Raw genomic sequence first — 24,153 nt, forward strand, 5'->3', positions numbered from 1 at the left:
TGTACCTGCCACATAATGGTTGCAATATAAATAACATTACCATTATTACCCGTTTAACATGGGTATAACAAATAATACTGAATATGCAGAAAATGTTGAATTTTATTTACATGTCAGAGCCTGTTCTCAATGAACAGGTTACTAGTGCACTACCTCAAGAACCCTGACTGAAAACTATTTAAATAATTTTTTAAAAACCTAATTAAATTGAGCAAGCACTAATCATTGCACACAACTGCTGAAACTGATCCCCATGTGGAATTCTCATTATCCAATTACCCAGCTAAGATAATCAAAGCATGTCCTATATAAGCTTCGAGGAAACCTTTCTCCACATTGTGTTGTTTCACCATGGACCATCTTCAGTGTAGTGTGCAGGTTTTGGTTTGGCTTGGCATGTTGGTTGCTGCTTTGGCACAGCACCAAGATGATCATTTTAAAGGCCAAACCAAAGATATTCCTTTTCATAGATGCCAGGTCAGTGACTTTGACAGGGTGCCATGTGGAGACCCTGATATTGATAGCACTGGCTGTGAAGCCATCAACTGCTGCTTTGACCAAGCACAATGCTTCTATGCCAGGGAAGGTGGGTGGTTAATACTGAAGTAACTGATTTATGGTTCTAGCTACAAAAATTATTAGCATGCTTTGCTCACTATTTATATTTTCATCGCAGTGACTGTCCAGTGTCTTCGAGATGGTCAGTTCAGGGTAGTAGTGTCACGGGACACCACAGTACCTCGGCTGATCCTGGAGTCCGTGAGTCTGCTGGAAGGAAACGAGGCACACTGTGGCCCTGTTGCAACCTCGGTGTCCTTTGTCGTTTTCCAGTTCCCAGTCAGCACCTGTGGCACAACTGTGACGGTGGGTTATTTGTGCTGGAGGACTAGCTTTTTAGTGTGGCTGCTTCTAAATGCTGGATTTTTTTTTTTTGCAGGAGGAAAATGGTTATGTGGTCTATGAGAACAAGCTGTCCTCTTCGTATGAAGTGGCGACTGGACCCCTTGGCTCCATAACCAGGGACAGTGTCCATGAGTAAGCGAAGGCATGGTCGTCCTCGTCATCCATGTCCTGTGTATTCCTAGCTGCACTGATGTCCCCTCTATTTGCAGGTTGTCCTTCCTGTGTAGATATTTTGGCAGTGAGGTGGTCGCCCTGGTGGCTGAGGTGAACACTGTTCCACCTCCCCTTCCAGTGGCTGCCCAAGGCCCTTTGCGTGTGGAGCTCAGACTAGCCAATGGCCAGTGTGAAGAAAAAGGATGCTCAGATGGTAAAGCGTTGCATTTAATTCCCTTGAGGGTAGTCCTTAAGGTGTGGTGGTTCAATCCAGTGTAGTTTTGATTTCCCTGGTTTCAACAGCAGCCCTGCAAGTCTGTGCTAGCCATGCGATTTATATTAACCTGGTCTCTCTGGTCTACAGCTAATGTGTACAGCTCCTACTATGGAGACTCGGACTACCCCGTCACTAAGGTGCTGCGAGATCCTGTGTATGTGGAAGTTCGGATCCTGGACCGGACCGATCCCAACATTGTCTTGACATTGGAGCACTGCTGGGCCACTTCCACCTCCAGCCCCCTCAGCATGCCCCAGTGGAATCTGCTGGTTGATGGGTATGTCCTGGTATTAGTTGGCCCCCAGGGTTTCTTTCCCTCCCTTTCCTAACTTTGGGTCTCTGCAGGTGCCCCTTCCATGATGACCGGTACCTTACCACCTTGGTTCCTGTGGATCATGCTTCTGGGCTCCCAAACCCCACCCACTACAAGCGATTTGTGGTCAAGATGTTCACCTTCGTTGATTCTGCCACTCTGGTGCCCCTGAAGGAAACGGTATGTTTGGTGTATAGATTGGAGCTTTCTCTATCAATGCAGTAAATTGTTCATTCGGCATGCAAAGACTCGGTTTGGCTTTGATCTGCTTTAGGTCAAAATGACTGCCTATTTCTGAGACCTTGTGTCTAGAATTGTTTATGCATAGATTTGTCTATGGTTCTACTCCCAGTGCATTTGGGTCTTTGTTCTTGCAGGTGTTCATCCACTGTAGTACTGCGGTGTGCTATCCCTCTGCTGGTAATACCTGTGAACATGGATGTGGCAGGCAGAGTGAGTGGGGAAATGTGGTTTAGTTTAGGGAAGGGGGGGGGGGGGGGGGGGTGCAGGATTGAATTCCTTGCCTGGGTATATAGGTACTGACATTCCTCTCTTCAGGGAGACATGCTGCTAAAATGGTCCGGTCCAGGGAAGAGGCTGGCATTGTTTCCAGTGAAGCTGTGATCTTTGAGCCACAGTTCGCAAATCTGGCCAGGACGACATCAGATGGTGATCATGAAGGTGAGGAACTAAATCCTTTTTGGTTTCTCTGCAGTGCAACCATTCAAAGGACTTTGCTAATGTGTCTTCTCTTCCTTACCCTAGTGCCCCAGTCCCTTGCCTTTGGTCTGCTGGGAGTGGCTGCTGCAGTTGTGCTTGCTGTCTTTGCCCTGGTGCTCTCAGTGGTGTGGAGATCCAGACAATGTCAAGTGGCAGCTATAAAGCTGTGAGCTAAATAAAGCTGCTTGTGGAAATTCAGTGTGCTGATTGATTTTTGCCAATCTGCATCGTGCAGCAGAACTGTAGGATTAATAGTTTTCTGAACAATCTTTTTTTTAAAAAAATAAACTGCACATTATCTAAATTTAAACTTGCTGCAGCTTAGTTGATCTTGCTTGACGCAATCACACTTCTTGACTTCATGAATGAACTTATTTGAACACAAATCTCCCTCCCCTCCTATCAGAACTTCTCCTCAGACAGCAGACTGAAATTGTCAGTCTACAATCAACCCAGACTGGGTGATCTGTGCAGTACAGGTTACCATGGTAATATACCCTGATGCCTGCTTTGGGGGGGAAGAAAGAAACCCAGGGTTAAAGCTGAACTTTGCTTGCTAACCTAACAATCTCTCTGTTGTACTACAACAGTATGTCCATACATATAGTAAAACCAGGAAAGTGTTTTGAATGTTCCAAGTATACAAGGGGCAGCAAATGGTTTTTATACAGGGTTGGTCAATTGCAGCCTGCTTATTTGGAGCTTAAACCTCTACACCACACGTGCATTACAACTAGAAGTGACTCCATATTTCACAAATTTAGATTTTGTAGTTTAAACAGCAGCTAAGCACACCATATTTGACCCAGTGCTTTCAGCCAAGCACTTCAGATGTTGCTTCCTCTGGAACAACCTTTTGTTTATCAGACACTCTTGCAGGAAAAGGTGTGTGCATCAACAGGAAGTGAGTTCTGGCAAAGGGGGTAGGTGAAAAGGTCAGAGTGATCCTGTGCACTGCAGGCAAGTTGCTCTACCCTCCTATGACCACTCCTAGGCTCACACAAGGGGGATTAGTCCATGGCTTTTCTTCAGTCAACATTTGTTTTTAACCCAAATCTATAACTCTGAATTTCACAAGCCAGCTATTGAGTCCATTAAAACATTATGGAAACCATGAGCCTAGCAGTCAAGTAGCCTGGATATGTGTGATATAAGCTATTACAATGGAAGTTTGCGACTTGTCTGCATGCTATTTAAGTTTGGAATGCCTGAGTAATTTTTATATTTTTGAAAAATTGATACTTTCTCCAAGGTAGCATTAAATTGACTTTTTTTTTTAATACAGTGAAGACATTGACAATATTACAAATCAATTACTGTTTGAAATAACATTTTAAATTTTAGCTTTACATATTAGTTGCATTTTCAGCAGCCAGTACTTCAGTGTACTGACGGCACACTGTTCCCTCATCACTTTTAAAGCTAATGTGCTAATTTGGTACTAGAAAAAGCACTCCCATTACAGTAAGCACAGCTGAAAACAATTGTGCTGTTTAAGCTAAAACATCTTTCTACAAGGTGCTACATTATCTAGTACAGTGGCATTTCTGAAGTTCAATTTTAGTTTAAAAAATGGAACTACTTTTGAAAAGAGAAGTAATCCATCATCCATCCATTATCTATATTCCTGGTCAGGCTCGGGGGGGCGGGTGCAGGAGCCTATCCCAGCGTGCATTGGGCAAGAGGCAGGAATACTCCTTGGACAGGTCGCCAATCCATCGCAGGGCACACACACCATTCACTTACACACTCAAACCTATGGGCAATTTAGTCTCCAATTAGCATGCCTGCATGCCTTTAGACTGTGGGAGAAAACCGGAGTATCTGGAGGAAACCCACGTGGACATGGGGAGAACATGCAAATTCCACACACAAAGGCCCAGGCCCAGGACCTCCTTGCTGTGAGGCAAAAGTACTACCCATTGCACCACCATTGCAGCACCACCCATTGTAAAATGATTTTTTTTTTTTTAAGTCATTTTCAGTACAGCTGAATTTAAGATTTATCTTGTGAAAAGCTTTATTTCCTTAGACAAACTTAAAAAGAAAAATACATATTTTCTTTGCACAGGCCTGCTTGACAGAACAGGCCAGTGAATCAAAGTTAGACGCCTAAATTGCTTGCTGTATTATTAATAGCTGTGAAGACTCAGGAGGGTGGTGACCTCACTCACACATTTTAAAGCATTACTTAGCTGCCCCCATGGGCCATCTAAGAGCAGTAAAGGGGACTCGGGGGGGAGTGGTATGTGTACACTTCTGTGATTTGTTTGTTCTGCCAGTGACTCCCAGGAGACGTAAGGGGGTTACGTAGGATCGGACAAAGCCGGCTTAATGATCAACCCCTGGGCGGTGGGTGTGTGGGGGGGGCAGCAGTGCAGGGGGCGGAATAAGGGGGGAGGGATTAGGGAGACGGTATATATAGGAGGCTTTGTTGCTGCTTCGCTGTCCTTTCTACAGACACAGGCAAAGGATCCTGCAGACGGTCGCTGCCCTTGCCCTGCAGAAAAAGATGAAACTCGCTCTCCTCTTTGTCCTCCTGGCGCTGGCTTCAGCATTCCCCGCCAAGGATGGTACGCCAGAGGACCTGGATGCCCAGACGGTGACGGAGCTGCCCGCCCAAAACAGGTCTCGCTTCGCCATGCTGGATGACGTGCGGCTTCTGGCAAACGGGCTGCTGCAGCTGGGGCACAGCCTGCGGGACTTTGTGCACAAGACCAAGGGCCAGATCAAGGACATCTTCCAGAAGCTCAGCATCTTTGACAGGTCCTTCAGCCAGCTGTCCGAGGTCACCAGTGAGATCCGGGAAAAGGAGGAGGAGCTGAAGAAAACCACCACCTTTCTGAAGGCCAACAACCAGGAGATCAAGAGCCTGTCTCTGGAGATCAGCTCTAAGATGAACAACATCCTGCAGGAGCGCACCCAGCTGCAGAGCAAGGTGGGCAGTCTGGAGGAGAAGCTCAGTGGCCTGACAGAGAGTCTCCCCAATGCCCAGCAGCTGGGAGACATTGCACAGCTTAAGGTAAAGCCTGTGGCATACTTACCACATTCCTACAGCACACCTTCTGCACAGCTACAATAGCTCTACTGGACACCTGTAGCACACTCAAAGCCACAAGCCTGCATTTCTGGCACCTACTGTATGACTGCTACACAGTTGTGGTTTTGTGGAGGGATGGTGAAGGGTGGGGTTGGTTGCATTAGTGTAAAAAATGCTCATATTAATATTTCACCAAAAAGCTCAGGCCATCAGATTTGTTTCAATAATTTCCGTCGTATATGCCTATTTCTCTGGGATTTGTAAATTGGTGCTGCTTTATATTGTCATAACTTCAGTTTTGCTGAGTCAAATGTACAGCAGTACTGGATGAGGAGTATGCTTAAAAGAAGATTGTGTGTTTTAGGAAGTGATTTCTACCCAAGAAAAGAGTATAACAGCTTTGGTGAAGGAGGTGAAGGGCCAGCATGAGCAGCTCAACTTCCAAAGGAACAAGATCAAACTTCTGGAAGAGCGGGTATGGCATCTGATTCTCACTACAGTCTGGGCCGGGAGGTGGGGGGGGCAGGTTTAAGTACCTCCAAAGCATAATTGGAGATGGAAAACAAGGCTTTTTTCAACTGAATAATTCACTAATTAAATGTTTATATACCAGTACATTTGACTGAGAATTGTCCTGTCGCCCAATGCATGATGGCATTTTTTACATTTTCAGCTCAACTCAGAAACTTTCCAAGAGACAGTGGATAAAATATCTAACTCTACTCCTGAGGCTCCAGGCCTTGAATATATAGCAAATAACTCAACCAACAGCAGCATAGACATAAACGGTGAGTGCATTCAGATGTATAAAAAAGCCATGGCACCTCACGAATGATGTATTGCTGCTGACATAAGACGAGAACAGGCCATTCAGCCCAACACTGCTTGTCTATTCCACACCACTAAACTGTACTTAATGCTTAGTTTCCCTAAAAGCTAGATAGTATCTAACACTGTATCAAGCCGGGCCTTGAATACCCCCAGTGTTTCTGCCTCCACTACATGTCCTACTGACAAATCATATCATCGCTGCGGACAGGGGAGGACCTACATGGAGGGACCTTTTCTGGTCTCTCTAATCCCATCAGGGGACCTGAATGACCTGTGAATGAGTGGTGCTAATGGGCAGCTAACAATGTTGAAAAGGAACTGTGTTGGTCGGAGAGGAAGTGGTGCCCTGTGGCTCGTGCTTTGCTCCACTTCTAGTATTTATCTTAACAATGCACGGCTTGACATCATTTGCTTTAAAATAATCCCTTTTCAGTGCATTCCTGTTACACATTGCATCAGGGAAAATGTGAGGGAGCTATCCATTGACCCTTGGTATTCTGATGCTGCTTTGGCCAAGCTGGCAATAGAGTAACCTGACAGATTACGCCCATAGTCAGTATTACAGATCAACTGATCATAACCATGCCTGACTGCATTACAGATCTTCCTGTGGATTGTAGCCATGCTTTCAACAGGGGAGAGAGGAACAGTGGCATATACCCTATCAAGCCCAATCAGTCAGAGCCTTTCTATGTGTACTGCCAGATGACTGCAGGTGAGAAGTACCGATACACTCACTAACTCACTTAAGATTAAATTAAAAGCCCATATATATATATCCCATATATATATATATATATATATATATATATATAAATTGTATGATAAAGATGTCAAATTATAAAACGCAACCTTAAACAGAAATTTGGCTTTTGCTTAGATATTTTAATATGAATTACGAGATCCACGCATTACAATAACTATTATAATAAATGGAAACAGAAAAGGCAACAGATGTCAGTGAACACATAATCATGTAATCAGAATGTATCAGCTAACTGAAACAGTGGCAATCAAGGAGCCTGTGTTATTATTTTTTGAACGAGCACTGAAAGCAAGCTAAATGATATCACACACAGGAGCCAATCCTTCTTTATTTGCCATCGGAAGCAATGGCAGCTTTCATGAAGACTGAGTTTGCAGTCATAACCCGGTCAATCAATTTCCTAACTACTCCCCACTGCAGATGGAGGATCCACCGTTATCCAGAGCAGACAGGATGGCTCTGTGGATTTTGACCAAATGTGGGCAAAGTATGAAAACGGATTTGGCAACCTTGAGAGTAAGTATTCAGGCAACAGGAAAGGATGGCAATGCACAATTTGACAAAATCTGAATATGCTGAATAGTTGAATTTGTTAAATATGCTGAACCAGTTTGAGAGTCACCAGGCAGCAAGTGAAGTGCCAGAAGTTCAAGGGATGCTTTAAGATGGGCTTCTTCTCTGTGTTCCACTGTGATCAGTGTAAACACACGAGCAATCTGGCTCACCCAGCCACAGGGAGGAAGCTCCTATGATTGAACCTGCAGGCTTTCCCTGTTTTAAAAGTTAAATCTGTATTGACAGCCACTCTGAGCACTGGTGCATTTTTTTATCCAACTACACCTAGCCTAAAAATACTACTACGCCCAACCCAAATCTCATAGTGGACAATCGAACCTTTGTGATCTTCATCACTTCTGCATGTGTGACTATAAGGTCTTGGTGACTACATTGCTGCTAGAATGGATTGTCCCCAACAACTAGAACAGTGGTAACACATGAGCCCAAAGTGTTGCAATCAGCTGCAAGGTAATTAATTCTACACACAAGACAATTTCTTCAATGCAGCCACTTTGTAAAGTTTTTCCATTTTAAATTAATATGCATTTAGACTATATAAACATTTTAAAATTTCTGGTGTAATTCAGTGTTTTTTCATAAGAATTCTGGCTGTGTGTGTGTGTGTTTGTAGAAGAGTTCTGGCTTGGCCTGAAGAAGATATACGCCATTGCCAGGCAAGGCAGCTCCATTCTGCAGATTGAGCTGGAGGACTGGAAGCAGGGAAGGCATTCATTTGAGTACAATTTCACCCTGGAGGGACCCGGCTCCCACTATGTCCTCCACCTAACTCAGGTGTCAGGAGACCTGCCCGATGCCATGGCCAACTACACTGCCAGCTTCTCCACCAAGGACCGCAATAACAAGGAGGACTCCAGCTGTGCCCACAATTACACAGGTACAGCTGCTTGCCAACAAATTTGCAATCCCATGGGAACTAGTCACAAAGCAGAAACATACTGCTCAAAATTGGTTGAACTACAAAACTGTTCCAAGCTCAGAGTAAGTTATAATTTAACAAAAATAAAGGTTAGGTAAGAATTACAATCTAACCATTGTTGTCCACTTCAGGCATAATGTCTCCTTCATTGGCAGGCTGGGTTTCTTCTAAAAAGTATAATCATGAAGTTCTGGGTAGAACCTGCTGTTCTTCTCAAATCAGCTTGAGTTCTTTATTTTCATGATATATTCATTTTGGAGAGGTCAACTGCTATGTTTGCCAAGCACAATGCTCTTTGCAAGTCACTTTGGATGGTGCATCTGCCAAATGATTAAATGTCAGAGGTGATGGTTTAAATAGCTGGCCAGACACTGTGCGCTTCCTTCTCTACCTTATTTGTAAAGTTTCATTTAAGATTTATTTCTTAGTGCCCCATGGTTCTTGGTCCCCAATAAGGCAGACTTCATCTGAAGATGAAGTAGAACTGTAACTTAAATTCTCGTATGTTGTGTAACCATGTTGTGCGCTCACCTGCAGGTGGCTGGTGGTTCAATGCCTGCGAAGGCACAAATCTGAATGGGAGGTACTCCCACATCCGGCCGAGGGGGCGCACCGAGCGGAGAAGGGGGATTTACTGGAGGCCCGGTGGAGGGAACGCCTTCTCCCTCAAATCTTCCAAGATCTTGATTCGTTCTCTGTCCAACGATGGCAGCTTCCTCTAACTGCCTCACTCATATTTGCCCAGATCAATAACACAGTGACCTCTACAGAAAGGGAAATAGGCTTAGAAAAATAACAATTATTGCATACTTTAAAATTAAGAGCCAAATATGAAATATCACCAGAATTGATAGTCATGCTGAACTATACTAGCTATGCTGCATGCATGTTTGTGTTATGCTTGTACACTATCATTTTTTATAGTACTTGTGCAAAAGGCCCTTTTGATATGGCTTATGGTTTTTCTGGTGCATTGATAACCTGAGGTTGTACATGTTTTTATATAGTTACATGCTGTGGAAAAGGGAAGTTTGATGAGGACATTCAAACAACATTGAAGGTTCTCTCTATGGTTGTTGGGGTTCTCTATTTGGGCATTAACATACAGTGTTCTCTGTATGGGCATTAGCACATAAAGTTCTCTTTATTGACATTAGCATACAGCCTGGGTTTTCAACAGGTAGTTAGTAGGGGTCTGCGATCATTCTCTCTAAACCACCCCCTCTGCAATCAGTATGAAACCTCTTGTATTAAATACAGTCCTTTTTACATTATGATGGGGGCCATCGGGATGCTTTTGAGCCTGAGATAAGGGTCCCTGAATTAAACTGATTGAAAACCCATGGTATATAGAGTTCTCTGTATGGTCATTAACATGTAGAGGTTTCGATATGATCATTACCACATTTCCTGCTTTACTGAGTCACATTGACTCTCTGCACCAGTATCTGGCTACACATCTGTACTGTACATATTTTGTTCCAAAACTGTTACATCCATGTTTACAAATCCCAAGAATAAATCCTATTGTTTTTGAAACCCCTCCCTTCTCCAGCCATTTAGACATTGTTTGTTCATTCAGAGTACACCTTTATTCCTGAGGCGAATGGATGCATAGACAGATACCTCCATGTGCAGTTCAAGTTTAGCACATTACCTGCTTATATGTGAAATATTGTCTCCAGTTTCCAGATCAACTGACTCCTGGATGCCATTTTGTGACACAGGGGAGGTAATTAATGATTAATGGGAAAGTGGATAAATATAGATATATTAGAGCTGTATCAGGGCTGAGGCACAGGAAAGTCCTTTCAATGTCAACAAACATGGCCTGAGAGGAGGAGTTATGTCAATATGTCCATCGGGTAACAGCTGCTGTTTAAACTTGACCAAAAAACTTCAGGGCAAACTGTCGGATTGGGTCACTGCAGGCTGTGTGCTGCCAATGATAACAGCCGGCCATTCAGTCACGGTCCAAACTTTACCACTCCAGAGTACTCCGAAAAAACTACTATGTGCTTAATTTGTATAGTTTTCGCAAGGTTCTCCTAACTATAACCCCACTTAAACCAGCCTCTCAGTATTTTAGTTATTTAATTTCATGCTTAAAAAGTGATGAAATCTCATATAAAATAATGTTAGGCCCTGTAGTATTTGTAGTGTGTGTCTTTAGCCAGTGGTGTTATCACATACTGCATTCTATAGTTTCATACCATATAACAGGGTCATGGTAAGTTCACATTAGCAAGTGTTGACTGTGACTAATTTTCAGTGGAGTGCATGCATCATTTCACATGTGGTAGTTATACCAGTCATGCTAGGGGGTGGTTGTAATGGAGTATACTTCTATTATGTAATCATCACAGACATATCTGGGAATATGGCTCTGGTGATTATGTAAACTACTATGGCTGTTGCTGCATATATATAGGTTGGAGACATAGAAATATCTGCCACTCTCTCTTTTGTTTGTGCAGGTGCAGTGCAGTGCAGTATAAAGTGCAGGAAAGTGGAAAGCAGATTATGAAGGTGCTCTGAAGGTACATTCCCATAAATGTGCACATAAGTGGTGTATACAGTTCCAGAGGCTCCCATGCAGCAGTGCGTGCAGGCACACTAATGGTTTTTCCATCTTGAAAATACAGTAATGAGGTTTGTATCTATAAGTGCCTTAACAATGTGCTATTCACTGCCATGACTGCTACTAAGCCAGTGGTCTGATGCTTGGTCCTGGAAGCTTAGAAGGTATGCAGGTTTTTGTTTTAAGGTGAAACCCAGCAATCAATCAAAACCAGATTGAACTGCTTCAATCAATTAAGGGCTAATAGGAAGATTTCCCCACATTTCAAAGTGAATGAAAAATATGTGTGGGGGATTTCACAACCTATTTATTGCTTGCAACATCCATAGTAGTTTACATAATCTCGGAGACCTGTGCCCTGATAGGTCTGTGGCGTTTATGTAATGAAGCAGACCCCCCCCCCCCCCCCCCCCCCACCCCCCCCCCGCAACTGACTGGTTTCAGAATAGCAACTGCTCCCTCCCACTGCTTGGTCAAAATGAAAAAAGATCCCATTGTTGCTCACTGCTTCCTCTGCACAGTCAGAATGGAAAAAGCTCCCATTGTTACTTAATGCAGCTGCATTGGGGAGGGGGTTTCTGTGAAGTGGCATGCGCTACCCATTTTAAATAGTTCCAGCCATTTGTTTATGAAGCACTTGCGGAAACTTGCAGTTTCAGAATAGTCATCACACCTTCCCACCTTACTGCACACTCATCTATCTGCTGTTACGCATTCGGCCTTGTGCATTGTAGTCTGACGTGTAGCAGTGGCTGTGCTGGTGTGTCGTGTTTGCTGTTGTAATATTCCGGTTTCAGTGCTCTCCATAGATGTGTGCTGCTAGAGACATAATAATGAAGCATATCCATTTTTCTAACCTAACATAATGTGCAGCACTGTTCGTTTAAATATAATGTTCGTTATTGCAGTACAGTTATTACTAATGGAGACAGTGTAATCTTCTGCGAACTACTGACCTTATATCCATAAACTTTAAAGGTCCCGGCAACTGGATTCAAATTGTGGTTATATTCCCCAGAAGTGACAACTGATTCTCTTCTTAATAGTTCTTTCAAGTTTTTAACCCACTTAGAATTAAATTGTAAAAACACTATTAGATTATTGTGACCTGTTCAGCAGACGAGGACAGGGTAGGCGTGAATCGTACGCTCATTAACATTCGTAAGGCACGTCATATGTAATTAATTCCTCATCGCTAGCTTGATTAGAGCCGGTTAGAGCACTAACATTACACGACCAGACATAACGAAAGAAAACAGCATGAACTAGGCTTTACCGAGTTAGTTAAACCAGAAGATCATTCAGTATGGAATAGCGTTGTAACACTGAGCATCTGTACACTAAAATTTGACTCTATAGCAGTCTCAAACTCATTGATTCCACATGTCTACGCTTCACAGCTATTTAATTACTGATAGCCAACGGTAGCCCTACTTACCGATCCACAGTGTTCTGCGAAAATGGGCACTGTAAATAATAACCGTACGGATTATTTGAATATGACAGTGCCCGTGGCCTGGCGAAATAAACACCATTTATTGTAGGTCTCTTCATATTTGTGAAAAGAAAAAAGCGTATGGCTTTCTACACATCCAAAGAAGGCATTAGACATTTCAATTTAGCTTGTCTTATGACCCCAACAAAAGTGGCAAAAGCTTCATTTACATATTACATGTAGAAAAGATTTCAGCGGATTTAAGGCTTTTTTACGTTACTAAAACCCAGTTAACCCCGCCCGTTTGTCCAGTTTCGGCACAGGCTTTCATATTTTTTTTCTTGGCCGTTTGTGAATGCAAAAAAATATTAATACATTAGCAAAGATTTCACAGATTCCTGGACCTTTAACGACAGTATTGTGGCGTTTTCGCGAGGAAGCAGAGACGGAGACTGGCTTGGCTGTTTTCGAATCGCTCCCGGGGAGCTTCGCTTTATTTGTGACATCTCCTCAAAACAGTAATTCGTAGACTGACCATCATAGCTGGGCGAAGCCTGCTTTTGTCAAACCCCGTTTGCCGTGATTGGCTGCCCCGGCGCAACGGAACTAACCAATCACACAGCCTTAACGGCACATCACTCAAAGGTCGGATTTACATACAGCGGGAAACAGCAGCACGAGACACGCAAAACAGAGACAGGCAGGGAATACAACAACAGTATTGGCTAATTGACTAATGACAGAAACATGACGGTGAAAATCATAAACCCGAGGGCTGCTAGCGCTACGGAAGCGATTCCTAGCAGGCTACACACATTCAAAATAACGAGTATTTACACGATCGCGGAGCGGGACAAGTTAACCGCTAACAAGCTAACAATTATTTAATTACACACAGGCAAGATCGCCACACAGCCCCCACCTAAAGGGTCGCTAGTCCCCGACGACCCACAATTTCTAGGCGATTTACCTCGTAGTCGATTAAATAATTCGGTAGCCGTCGCTTCCGAGTAGGTCGGCCCGCGGTGGGCTGTGCCATTTCCTCTGCTGCCGGTGGTGTAGAGGGGACAGGGCTGCTACCTTGTCCGCCAGCTGCGTCTTCGGTGGCGAGTGGTTGGTAAGGTGCGAGTCGGTCTTGGTGGAGCACCACCAGGCGCCCTCGATTTGGCATGCGCAGGCGATACGTCACCTCACTCAGCCGCTCCAAGATCTCGCCAGGCCCACGCCAATGTGACTGCAGCTTAGGAGACAGGCCCTTCTTGCGCACTGGGCAGTGGACCCACACTTTATCACCTGGCTTGAAGGCCTGCCCCTTGCAGTGCTGATCGTAGGCGCGCTTCTGCCGCAGTCCCGCAGTGTCCTGGGCCTGGCGAGAGAAGTCGTGTGCCACCCGCAGTCGTTCCAGCAGCTGGCGGAAGTAGCAGGCCTCTGTACGGGCTGGTTCCCTGCTTTCAGGCGGGGCCCCGAACACCAAATCCACGGGCGTCCGGAGCTCCCGTCCGAACATCAGGGCGGCGGGCGTGCAGAGGCTGGACTCCTGTACGGCAGTTCGGTAGGACCACAGGACCAGGGGCAGGTGGCGGTCCCAGTCTCGTTGGTGCTGGCTGGCGAGGATAGCGAGTTGTGCAGTCAGGGTCTTGTTGAACCGTTCAACCAGTCCGTCGCTCTGGGGATGGAGTGGAGTTGTGCGGGTCTTCGCTACCCCGAGCCGACTGCAGACCTCAGCCAGCACCCGCGATTCAAAATTTCGCCCCTGGTCGCTGTGGAGTTGGGCGGGGACCCCGAAACGGGCAAACATCTCCTCGACTAGCTTCCCTGCTGTTGTTGCAGCACTTTGGTCCGGCACCGCGTACGCCTCGGGCCACTTCGTAAAGTAGTCCATAGCCACAAGCACATAGCGGTTACCGGCCTCAGTGACAGGGAAGGGGCCGAGGACGTCCACCCCCACTCGCTCCATCGGGGCCCCCACCACGTAGCGTTGTAGAGGGGCGCGGGAGCGCCTGGTAGGCCCCTTGCATGCCGTACAGGAGTCGCAGCAGTGGACGTGCAGCTCCACGTCCCGGCGGCACCCAGGCCAGTAGAAGCGCCCCCTCAATCGTCGCAGGGTCTTGCTGTTCCCGAAATGGCCCGCCCCCACCGAGCCATGCACCAACCCGAGGACTTGGGGCCGGAGCGCTCGGGGAACGAGGAGTTGGAGGAGGTCGCTTCCAAGCCCGGGTGCCTGCCACCGCCGATACAGCAGCCCGTCCCGCAGCTCAAGGCTCCTCCTTTGCCCGTAGTAGGTCTTGAGCTCGGGCCCCTCAGCCGAGACCTCAGCCCACTGCGGCGGTGTTTCTGCCTCCAGCCAGCCCCTCACCTTTCTTAGCGTGCTGTCAGCCTCCTGGCCTTCCCGCAGCTGCTCCTGCGACACTGGCAGCCACCCCGCCTCGCTGATGTTAGCGGTAGCCACCGCTAGCTCCACCTGGCTCTTATCTTCCTGTCGCTGGCAGTGTTGACAATCCAGCTCAGCACAGGGACGGCGGGACAAAGCGTCGGCGTTGGTGTGGTGCCGCCCCGCCCTGTGCTCGATCTGGAAATCGCACTCCTGTAGCTCTTCTAACCACCGTGCGACTTGGCCCTCCGGGTGCTTGAAGTTTAGGAGCCAGGTGAGCGAAGCGTGGTCAGTGCGGAGGCGGAAGTGGCTACCTTGGAGATAGGGTCGGAAGTGCCTCAGTGCCTTGACTACGGCCAGCAGCTCTCGGCGGGTCACGCAGTAGTTCCGCTCTGCCCGGCTCAGGGCACCGCTGTAGTAGGCGACAGCTCTCTCTCCGTCGCTGTCCTCCTGAGAGAGGACGGCTCCCACCCCCACGTTACTGGCGTCGGTGTCGACAATGAATGGGCGGTTCACATCGGGATACGCCAGTACGGGGGCCTCCGTGAGAGCCGTTCTGAGCCGGGCAAAGGCTTCTGCGCATGCAGTGGTCCAGATGAACGGCTGGTACTTGTCAGTGAGGCGATGGAGGGGACTGGCAATGGAGGCGAAACCCCGCACGAACCGCCGATAGTAGCTCGCCAACCCCAGGAAGCTGCGCAGCTCGCCTACATTTGCTGGGGTCGGCCAATCCCGCACAGCAGTCACCTTAGCTGGGTCGGTGGCTACCCCTCGCTCACTCACAACGTGCCCCAGGAAGGCCGTCTCCCTCCGGAGCAGCTGGCACTTCCGGGGATTCAACCGTAGCCCAGCCCGGCGAATCGCCGCAAGCACGTTGTGGAGGTTAGCGAGGGCGTGCTCGAAGCTACTGGCATGTACTAGGAGGTCGTCCAGGTACACTACGCAGCAGCTTCGGGGGACGGCCGACAGCACCCTTTCCATCAGCCGCTCGAACGTGGCAGGGGCATTGCACAGTCCGAACGGCATCACGCGGAACTGCCACAACCCTTGCCCGATGGTGAAGGCGGTCTTAGGCTTCGCATCCTCGGCCATTTTGACCTGCCAGTAGCCACTCCGGAGGTCCAGCGAGCAGAACCAGCTGGACCCCGCGATGTGGTCTAGCGCCTCGTCGATGCGGGGGAGAGGGTAGGCATCTTTGCGCGTTACGGCGTTGAGGCGCCGATAATCCACGCAAAAACGCCACTCTCCGTTCTTCTTCCGCACTAGGACAGCAGGGGCCGCCCACGGGCTGTTGGAGGGCTCAATGACGCCTGCAGCGGCCATCTCTCTAACCTTCTCCTCTGCCCCCAGCCGCTTTGCTAGTGACAACCGGTGAGGGCGCAGACGAACCGGTGCAGCGTCACCAGTGTCAATGGCGTGCTGCACTAGCTCGGTCTGCGTGCATTCCTCATCGCGGGCAGCGAAGAGGTCTGCATTGTCCTTCAGCAAGCGTTCAAGCTGTTGGCATTGGTGAGGGTTGAGGCCGCTGCAGCTGCGTCGCCACAGCTCGCGGACAGCACTCACCGTCTCGACAGAGGGGGGCGCAGGTTGTGACAGTGGGGCAGGCGAGCCACGCTCTGTGTTGGTTAGCTGGGGCGGCGGCTGGTGAGGGTGGGCTGAGGCTGGCGGCGGCTGGTGAGGGTGGGCTGAGGCTGCTCGGCGACGGGTCCTCCTGGACCTGCGTTTCCTCTTGGGGGTGGCGTGGAGGGCGAGGGTGGTGGCACCGATGGAGAGCCTGGCGTTGGCGATGTCCACCGTAGCACCCCAGTGGACCAGCAGATCCAGGCCGATTATGCACGTGTCGCTGATGTCGGCCAGCCAGAACTCGTGCGTCACCACCTCTCTGTTTCCGACCTCCACGCTCACCATCTTCTTGCCCCGCATGGTGAGCCTCTGTCCCGTCACTGACTGTAGCTGAGTGGTTGTTGAGGACCAGGCAGTGTTGGGGAGCGTTCCCGGTCGCACCAGGGAGATGGTGGCCCCCGTGTCGACCAGTGCCCAGCAGGCTTGCCCATCCAGCCTACAATGCAGGTATAGCCCGCCCGCCTCTCCCAGTCGGCCCACTCGCTGTTGGATGGATTGCTCTTCCGCCCTCAAAAGGGCAGGCTGCTCTCCTGCCCTGAAAAGGGCGGGCTGGAATTTGCTTTCAGCTCTCATAATAGGACTTTGCTCAGTTCCCGCCTTCACAAAGGCAGATGAAACATTTGCTTCTGCGAGTGGGACCGAACTGGTTTCAGGCGCAGCAGGCTGCTCCTGGTTGAGGATGGGTTCTTGGGGCAGCGGTTTCCTCACAGCGCCGCCCCCGCGTCGTTTCCCGCCGGCCGTGGCGATCGGGGCTTGGGCGCTGGTGCTGGGCAGTCGCGGGCCAGGTGCCCTGGCTCGTCGCAGCGATAGCAGCGACCGCGTCGTGCTGGTGGTGGGCGCTGTCGCCGCTGTTGTGGGGGTGAGCGTGCCCAACGGACTTCCTCCTCCTCCTCGTAGCAGTCGATTTCGCGGACGTGGGGCCGGGTTGTCTGCCCTGGAACCAAGCAGAGAACGTCTTCCGCCCTCTCTACTTCCTTCAGAGCGTCGTCTAGGGAGCAGGGCGTGGTCAGGATGACGTGCTGGCGCAACCGTTCCGGGGAGAGAGTCTGGAGGAAGGCGTGCAACGCGAGCTCGTCCTGCCCTGCCGAGTCGAGGGACGGGTAGCCCTGCCGAGCGTGGAGCCGCACGTCTGCAGCCACGGTCCCCCAGCTCTCTTTTCCTTCGCGGCGGCGGCTGTTGAGCTTCTCCCGACTGCTCTGCATTGACCGCCTCTGGCCGAAACGCCTTGCCAAGGCCGTCGTCAGTGCCTTCAGATCGCCCTGTTCGGCAGCATCGAGGTCTAGCAGGACCTGCAGCGCTGGACCCTCCAGAGCGAGTGCTAGATGCGTCGCCGTCTGGCTCTCGCTCCAGCCGCAGTGACGGGCAGCCAGCTGCAGCTGGGCTAGGTACGTCTCCCACTGTGCTGCTCCACTGAACCGGGCTAGCTTCGGCTGTGCGCTAGCTGCCGTGGTGGTTGTCATGCTGGCGCTGGCTGGCGTGCTAACGTTAGCTTCCCTCTGGTGCGTTGGTCGAACAGCACTGGCTCCGTCTGGTTGTCTGGGGGCCCTCTGTCGTTGCGCCACCGAGCTCTGCAGATCGGCGCCCGTCGCCGTCTCTGCTGCCTCGGTCTTCCGCCGCCTCGGTACCCCCAGTCTGTCTTCCAGCTCTCGGATCGCCTTCTCCACTTCAGCTAGCTGAATCCCACTTCCGGACACCAATGTGGCGTTTTCGCGAGGAAGCAGAGACGGAGACTGGCTTGGCTGTTTTCGAATCGCTCCCGGGGAGCTTCGCTTTATTTGTGACATCTCCTCAAAACAGTAATTCGTAGACTGACCATCATAGCTGGGCGAAGCCTGCTTTTGTCAAACCCCGTTTGCCGTGATTGGCTGCCCCGGCGCAACGGAACTAACCAATCACACAGCCTTAACGGCACATCACTCAAAGGTCGGATTTACATACAGCGGGAAACAGCAGCACGAGACACGCAAAACAGAGACAGGCAGGGAATACAACAACAGTATTGGCTAATTGACTAATGACAGAAACATGACGGTGAAAATCATAAACCCGAGGGCTGCTAGCGCTACGGAAGCGATTCCTAGCAGGCTACACACATTCAAAATAACGAGTATTTACACGATCGCGGAGCGGGACAAGTTAACCGCTAACAAGCTAACAATTATTTAATTACACACAGGCAAGATCGCCACAGTATGGTCCATGCTGTGTCAGTTTCTAACAGACCGAAGTTATCGATACCTACCTGTAAAGTGTAAATAACTAAAATAAGATCAGCAGTAAGTTTGTTACTGCTGCAGTCTCTTTACAGGTGGTTGTATCCTTGAGTCACTTAAGTCAAAATATTTTGTTCCAAAATGATATTGGTGCTTACAATATCTACTCTCTGGAACAAATTAATACACACCAGATGAAGAGGTTTACCCTGCCTTTTCCTTGTCTCATTCCGATAAAGCAGATTATGGAAGAAAAATACCTCACTTACGTCATCATAAACCCTTGTGTGAGTGAGCTTTCATAACTTGAGATTAGATTTGTCAGTTTGCTTGCTTAATGTTTAAAGTCCTTTCTTTTCAGTTCTAGGGCTCAGTCTGTAGTATGTACACCTATTGTATAGTATCCATACATGCATAGTGCTTTGTCAAAATTGTATTTGTGTTCAGGGGCTCTATTCTGTCACAAAACCAACTGGGAGTTCATGGAAGAAGTATGACTGACACTCAAATGAAAATCTTTCACATTTTGGCTTTTGTTTGGTATGCCTTTGTCATCCTTTCAATGGCTGCTAAGGATGGTGAGCCACTACCGCCTGGGATCTTTATGTACGGCGGACCCTGGAAATACCTCACTTTCCTGAATCTGGTAAGGTTATTTCCTACGCATTCCTTATATCACTAAGGAGTAACGCATACGGACAGGGATCCTGTTTCTAAAAGGATTTAAAGGCAGCCTTTGGTAATAGTTTTTTAATTTTTATCAAACACAGGATTTGATTGGCAGCATAGAAAATCATCATATTGGCAAGACAAATTGTCAATTCTTATTCCATAAATGGGTCACACGTATAGAATTGATTATATTCGACCTAGACTCACTGTCACTTGCAGTTTCAGAAGTTCCCATACTTCTCAAGGTTTAAGTTTGATCTGGAACATTACATTACCAAGCTCCTTATCAGCAGTAATTAAGGGACAAAAACAGGTCTATCTTTGAACTAGATGCAAAATTCAGCATTTTGAATTGTTGTTGCCTTTTTTGGAGTACAGATAATACAATAGGATTCTAAATTTGTATGAATGAAAATATTTGAAAATGTTTATGAAATATGAAAACATTTCTATCTTAATTCAAGCCATTAAGTGAGTTCATTGTTTCCAGCATTGAAAGGTCAAATATGCTATTAAGCTCCTTAAGTGTGTGTGTGTGTGTGTGTGTGTGTGTGCGTGTGTGCGTGCGTGTGTGCGTGCGTGCGTGCGTGTGTGTGCGTGTTTGGGGGCCTGAGGGTGGTTGTGTGAGTACTTTCGTACTTGTAACTGAATGTAACGCTTATGTGACCCATACCACTGTTACATGATTCCTGGACAACAATAAGCACAAAGGTACCATTGAATGTTAGAAATCATTACTTGAGCAGTACACTGAGAAGTCCTAATATAAATCCTAGCATTCTTCTAAAACAGTGGGGCTCTGAGTGCTTATTTATGTGCAAAAATTACCTCGAAAGTTCATTTCATGATATGCTTGTATAATGTACAATAGAGTTATCCTTTTAGGAGCCTAGTGGTCTAGATACCAGCACCTTGTTTGCTGAGAAACAAACAAAATTATACATCTCGCATGCATAAAAACTGTGTCCAGGTCTGAATCTAGATGTCCGCAAAATGCATTGGTGCATTTTGGTGAATAAATATAACCATATTTTGGACATGTTGTCATTGTTTAGGTAATTGTAACTGATTTTGAACATAGAATATAAGCACTTTTCTATATTGGTTTATTTTTTATTATTGTTTTAGAAGCACCTACATGTTCTAAAAGGATAATGAAAATGCATGATATTCAAATAAAGGGTAATAATGACTCCTCCACAATGCATGTAGGTATTTGAGCTGATTTGGTTCATGTTATCGGAACAGACAGCATGGTCTTTTTGACCAATGATATTTCAGGTGCTGCAGATGGTGTTTTTCGGGCTGGCAGCAGCGTGTGACTTTCAGTCCTCTTTGGGGAAAGGCATGGCCAAACAGCGGAACCTGTGCAAGGACCTGCTCTTCTCAGTCTTTGCTTTCCCAGTGGGAATGGTAAGGACCTGCTCTACCCTGTAGCCACAGTGAGCATGTGCCTAAACTCTATTGATGTTAACTGGAGGAAAGCATGGTAAAAATAAATAAATAAATAAATAATATTTTCTCTTCTATGGTCTAAGGCAGATAGGATAGAGCCACATTTTCATGGAAATGTCAAATAGTGTTGTTGCACAATTGGGTTAAAGAATTTATAGTTGCAGTTCTTAGTGTATTGAAGTGTGCAAGCTTAGGACAGATCATTTATTTTTCAGGATAGACATTATGACATTGTGCTTGCTAATTGTATATTTCAATAATGTCACTGCAATGAACCTGTGTTAAAATGCAGAGGATATACAGTTTCTGCTTCTACAATACAGTAAGTTATGTGGAAGATAATTTCAACTTCCTTTGAGTTTCAGAAGTTATGATTCTCACAATTCATTGGCAGTCATTGTGGTATAGGCTACATTTCGTACCTCTCAAAAAGGCTTGGAATATTGAAACTGTCTTTTTCAGTTTCTAATACACAAACTGCTTTTAAAACATGGTCATTGTAATTGGAAGTTACTATGTTTAGTTTGATATCAGCTCCAGGAAATATGCTTCATTTTATTTTTCATTTGCAGTTCGTGGTGCTACTTTTCTGGGTGATCTTTACTTATGACCGGGAGCTGGTCTACCCTGTCTCAATGGATGACTTCTTTCCTCCTTGGATGAACCATGCAATGGTCAGTATATGAATCTGTTACCCTTCTCTGTTGGATTGCCTTTGCTAAAGTAAGGTTTTCATATATAATAAGGACAAATATGGTGAAAGAAGTCACATTCGCAGAGCTCTCACATTGGAACGGGAAGTGAAACCATGATTATAACTGCCATGTCTTAATATTGCACTTGAACTGAGCTTAGCTTGCTGCCTGCATTGTTGCTTTAGTGTTGACTGGATAGTGCTTCCTGGGAGGCACAATTCACATTATTTTACCTGTTAAATTCTGTTGCATTTATAAATACATTTCCTCATCATCACATATCCTCTAGCACCTGTGGTAGGCTTGTCTTTCAGTCCATCTATCCTGCCTTTCATCTTAGGGAATGTGTCTATCCTGCATTTGTGTCTGTTCTAGCACACCTTGGTCCTGCCTTTCTTATTGGGTGAGATTCTGATTCAGCCACACAAGTATCCCAAAACCAAGAATGGCCTGGCTGCTCTGGGCATTGTGGGAATTGCTTATTTGAGCTGGTGAGAGCTGGTTGGGTCATGTTCTAAAAGGGGCTTATCTGTTAATGAAAATTATACTAGGGATTATGAACACCTGTCAACTGAACTTGGGAAGAAAAACACTTCACAGTGAAAGGTGAAATGTTAATTTAACCATTTAACTCCAACAGAGTGCATATGGTCTTACTCTGTAAGATCAGCATTTTAGATGTAACATTTTACTGTGCTCTCTTCAAGAAAAGGACACAGAAATTTCCTTTTTTTTAAATTAAATAATATTTACCATTTTACTATTGTCCACACTATTTGAGTGAAACTGTGGTCTGCTATATCATCATCTGAACCTGAACAACAGAACATAATTTATTTTTTGTTAAACATGTAGCCATCTATGACTGTCTTTCACACAAATGTGAATTCTGTTTCAACAATTTTCCTTAGTAGCGTGTCATTACAAATTCAAGGCTTCCCCAAATCACTTACAGTAAAGTACCTAAGGTCAGGTTTCTGGATGCACCCCTGCAGGGTAGTTTGGATTTACCTGGCTGTTGGAATCTGGGTGTACCCTCTGCTTGGCCTCTTCAGCACCCCAGGAATTGCGGGGCTCTTCTTCTGCAACATGACCATTGTCACCCTCCTCTACCTGCTGGGACAGACTCTGAACGAGCAGGTCTGGGGTGAGTCACCTCTTTGAGTCAATCCTATTTAAATTATGTACAGCCATACATTCTACATTTTGACATTCTGAGTATGTATAGGATATAGCTTGCAGTATGTCTGCAGTGTGTACAGCATGTTTGGAGCAAGTGTAATATGTTTAGAGTGTAAATAGTGCGTTTGGAGTTTATACAGTGATACAGTGATAATTCTTTATATTTTCATCCTGGCATTCCATGACCCATGGAATTATCCATGGCACAAATGTTGATCCTAAATTTGAGAGGAAAAAAGAATGATATTCTGAAATATTTTTAAGGGAAGAGGCCTACATAAGAGAAATGTTTCACAATCTTTTATTTTTAACTTGATTATATTATCCAGGTCAGCCATTTCACTTTGACTGCAAGAGAGTGATCTGCATAAGTCCTTCCCAAATATTGAGCCTTGTGTGAAATGTACGGAATACCCTTGTCTTTTCTGTAGGATATAGGGCAGTGAATTCTACCTCATCCAGTGGAAAAAGGAAAACCAGAGTGGCAGACTGATAATGGACCCATCAGTCTGAACACATAAGACGGGACTGGTCTATCAGGCTTCAATATGCTCGGACACAACACAGTGTCAATTGGAAAAAGTTTTAAACTGCTAAAAATAAAGTTTCAACTGTTTTGAGGCTTGTACTTCCTTTAGACCTGTGGCTGATTTCTTAACTTTTATGTCAATAATATGTTGACCATCATCACCACTAATTAATTTACTTAAGGTAAAGTATCTTGGTATATTTAGCATCATCCATGAACTGTAACGTATTTAATGATCTGTAAATAAATCAATAATGCAGGTTAATTCCATTGACCATCAATTTGCATACTCATTGTGCTGTATCACATTAAAAAAATCTAAGCATAAGCCTGATAATTTCAGATAATATCAAATGTAAAAGTTCCATCCAATCCATGGTATATATCCCCATACAAAAATAATAATGATAATAATACCTGTAGGAATTGCATCAAATGTTGCGAAGTATTCTTGAAAACAGAACTTGTTTACCTAATCTAGCCAGTTTAATTGTAACCTTAATGACATCAAATAACTTTACATTTTAAACTCATTATCACTTTTCAAAAAGTACATTATGGATCAATTTCCACCCCTTATCTTTGTATAAATGATACTCTAGCACGTGTAAACCATCATCTTACATAACATTTTTACATAATATGGTTTATTCCTTCAGGTGTATTGTTTGGGGACCTGATTGCCAAGTCATTTTGAAGGAAACTGGTCCGATTAGTAATGATCATGACTAATTATGATCATACATGCATAACAGACATCTTCTTTGAATTTATGTTTGCATGAATGTGGAAAGTACATGAGAGGAAGAGAGGTCCCTACAGGAAGGGGGTCCAGATGTGCTGGGGCAGAGCAGAGATGTGAAATGAAGGCTGATAAAAGGCCAACTGTAAATGCACCA

The 24,153-nt window shown here is 46.2% G+C and overlaps 3 protein-coding genes across 5 annotated transcripts; all 3 read left to right on the plus strand.

The window, feature by feature from the left end:
* The first annotated feature begins 326 nt into the window (after positions 1-326).
* On the plus strand, positions 327-2,564 carry LOC118229182 (zona pellucida sperm-binding protein 4-like). Its single transcript, XM_035420908.1, has 9 exons — positions 327-586; positions 677-864; positions 938-1,035; positions 1,113-1,270; positions 1,421-1,610; positions 1,679-1,826; positions 2,024-2,099; positions 2,205-2,327; positions 2,412-2,564. Exons 1-9 carry the CDS (start codon positions 352-354, stop codon positions 2,534-2,536), a joined length of 1,341 nt encoding a protein of 446 aa, XP_035276799.1. The 5' UTR covers positions 327-351; the 3' UTR covers positions 2,537-2,564.
* Positions 2,565-4,804: 2,240 nt separating this feature from the next.
* LOC118230744 (angiopoietin-related protein 3-like) lies at positions 4,805-10,041 on the plus strand. Its single transcript, XM_035424024.1, has 7 exons — positions 4,805-5,388; positions 5,771-5,881; positions 6,080-6,194; positions 6,839-6,952; positions 7,424-7,519; positions 8,193-8,456; positions 9,036-10,041. The coding sequence occupies exons 1-7, from the start codon at positions 4,879-4,881 to the stop codon at positions 9,218-9,220; spliced, it is 1,395 nt and encodes a 464-aa protein (XP_035279915.1). The 5' UTR covers positions 4,805-4,878; the 3' UTR covers positions 9,221-10,041.
* A 211-nt stretch (positions 10,042-10,252) lies between these two features.
* On the plus strand, positions 10,253-23,362 carry LOC118230745 (androgen-induced gene 1 protein). Of its 3 annotated transcripts, none has more exons than XM_035424028.1 (7): positions 10,253-11,038; positions 19,296-19,367; positions 20,675-20,806; positions 21,421-21,522; positions 21,919-22,034; positions 22,539-22,690; positions 23,157-23,362. In XM_035424028.1, exons 2-7 carry the CDS (start codon positions 19,326-19,328, stop codon positions 23,216-23,218), a joined length of 606 nt encoding a protein of 201 aa, XP_035279919.1. In that variant the 5' UTR covers positions 10,253-11,038; positions 19,296-19,325; the 3' UTR covers positions 23,219-23,362. The 3 variants fall into 3 exon arrangements, with proteins under 3 accessions (XP_035279919.1, XP_035279917.1, XP_035279916.1); XM_035424026.1 differs by lacking the exon at positions 10,253-11,038 and adding an exon at positions 11,614-11,839; XM_035424025.1 differs by lacking the exon at positions 10,253-11,038 and having other exon boundaries at positions 18,719-19,367.
* Positions 23,363-24,153: the final 791 nt, after the last annotated feature.

This window comes from Anguilla anguilla, chromosome 6 (genome assembly GCF_013347855.1).
Source record: "Anguilla anguilla isolate fAngAng1 chromosome 6, fAngAng1.pri, whole genome shotgun sequence".
Classification (NCBI taxonomy): Eukaryota; Metazoa; Chordata; class Actinopteri; order Anguilliformes; family Anguillidae; genus Anguilla; species Anguilla anguilla.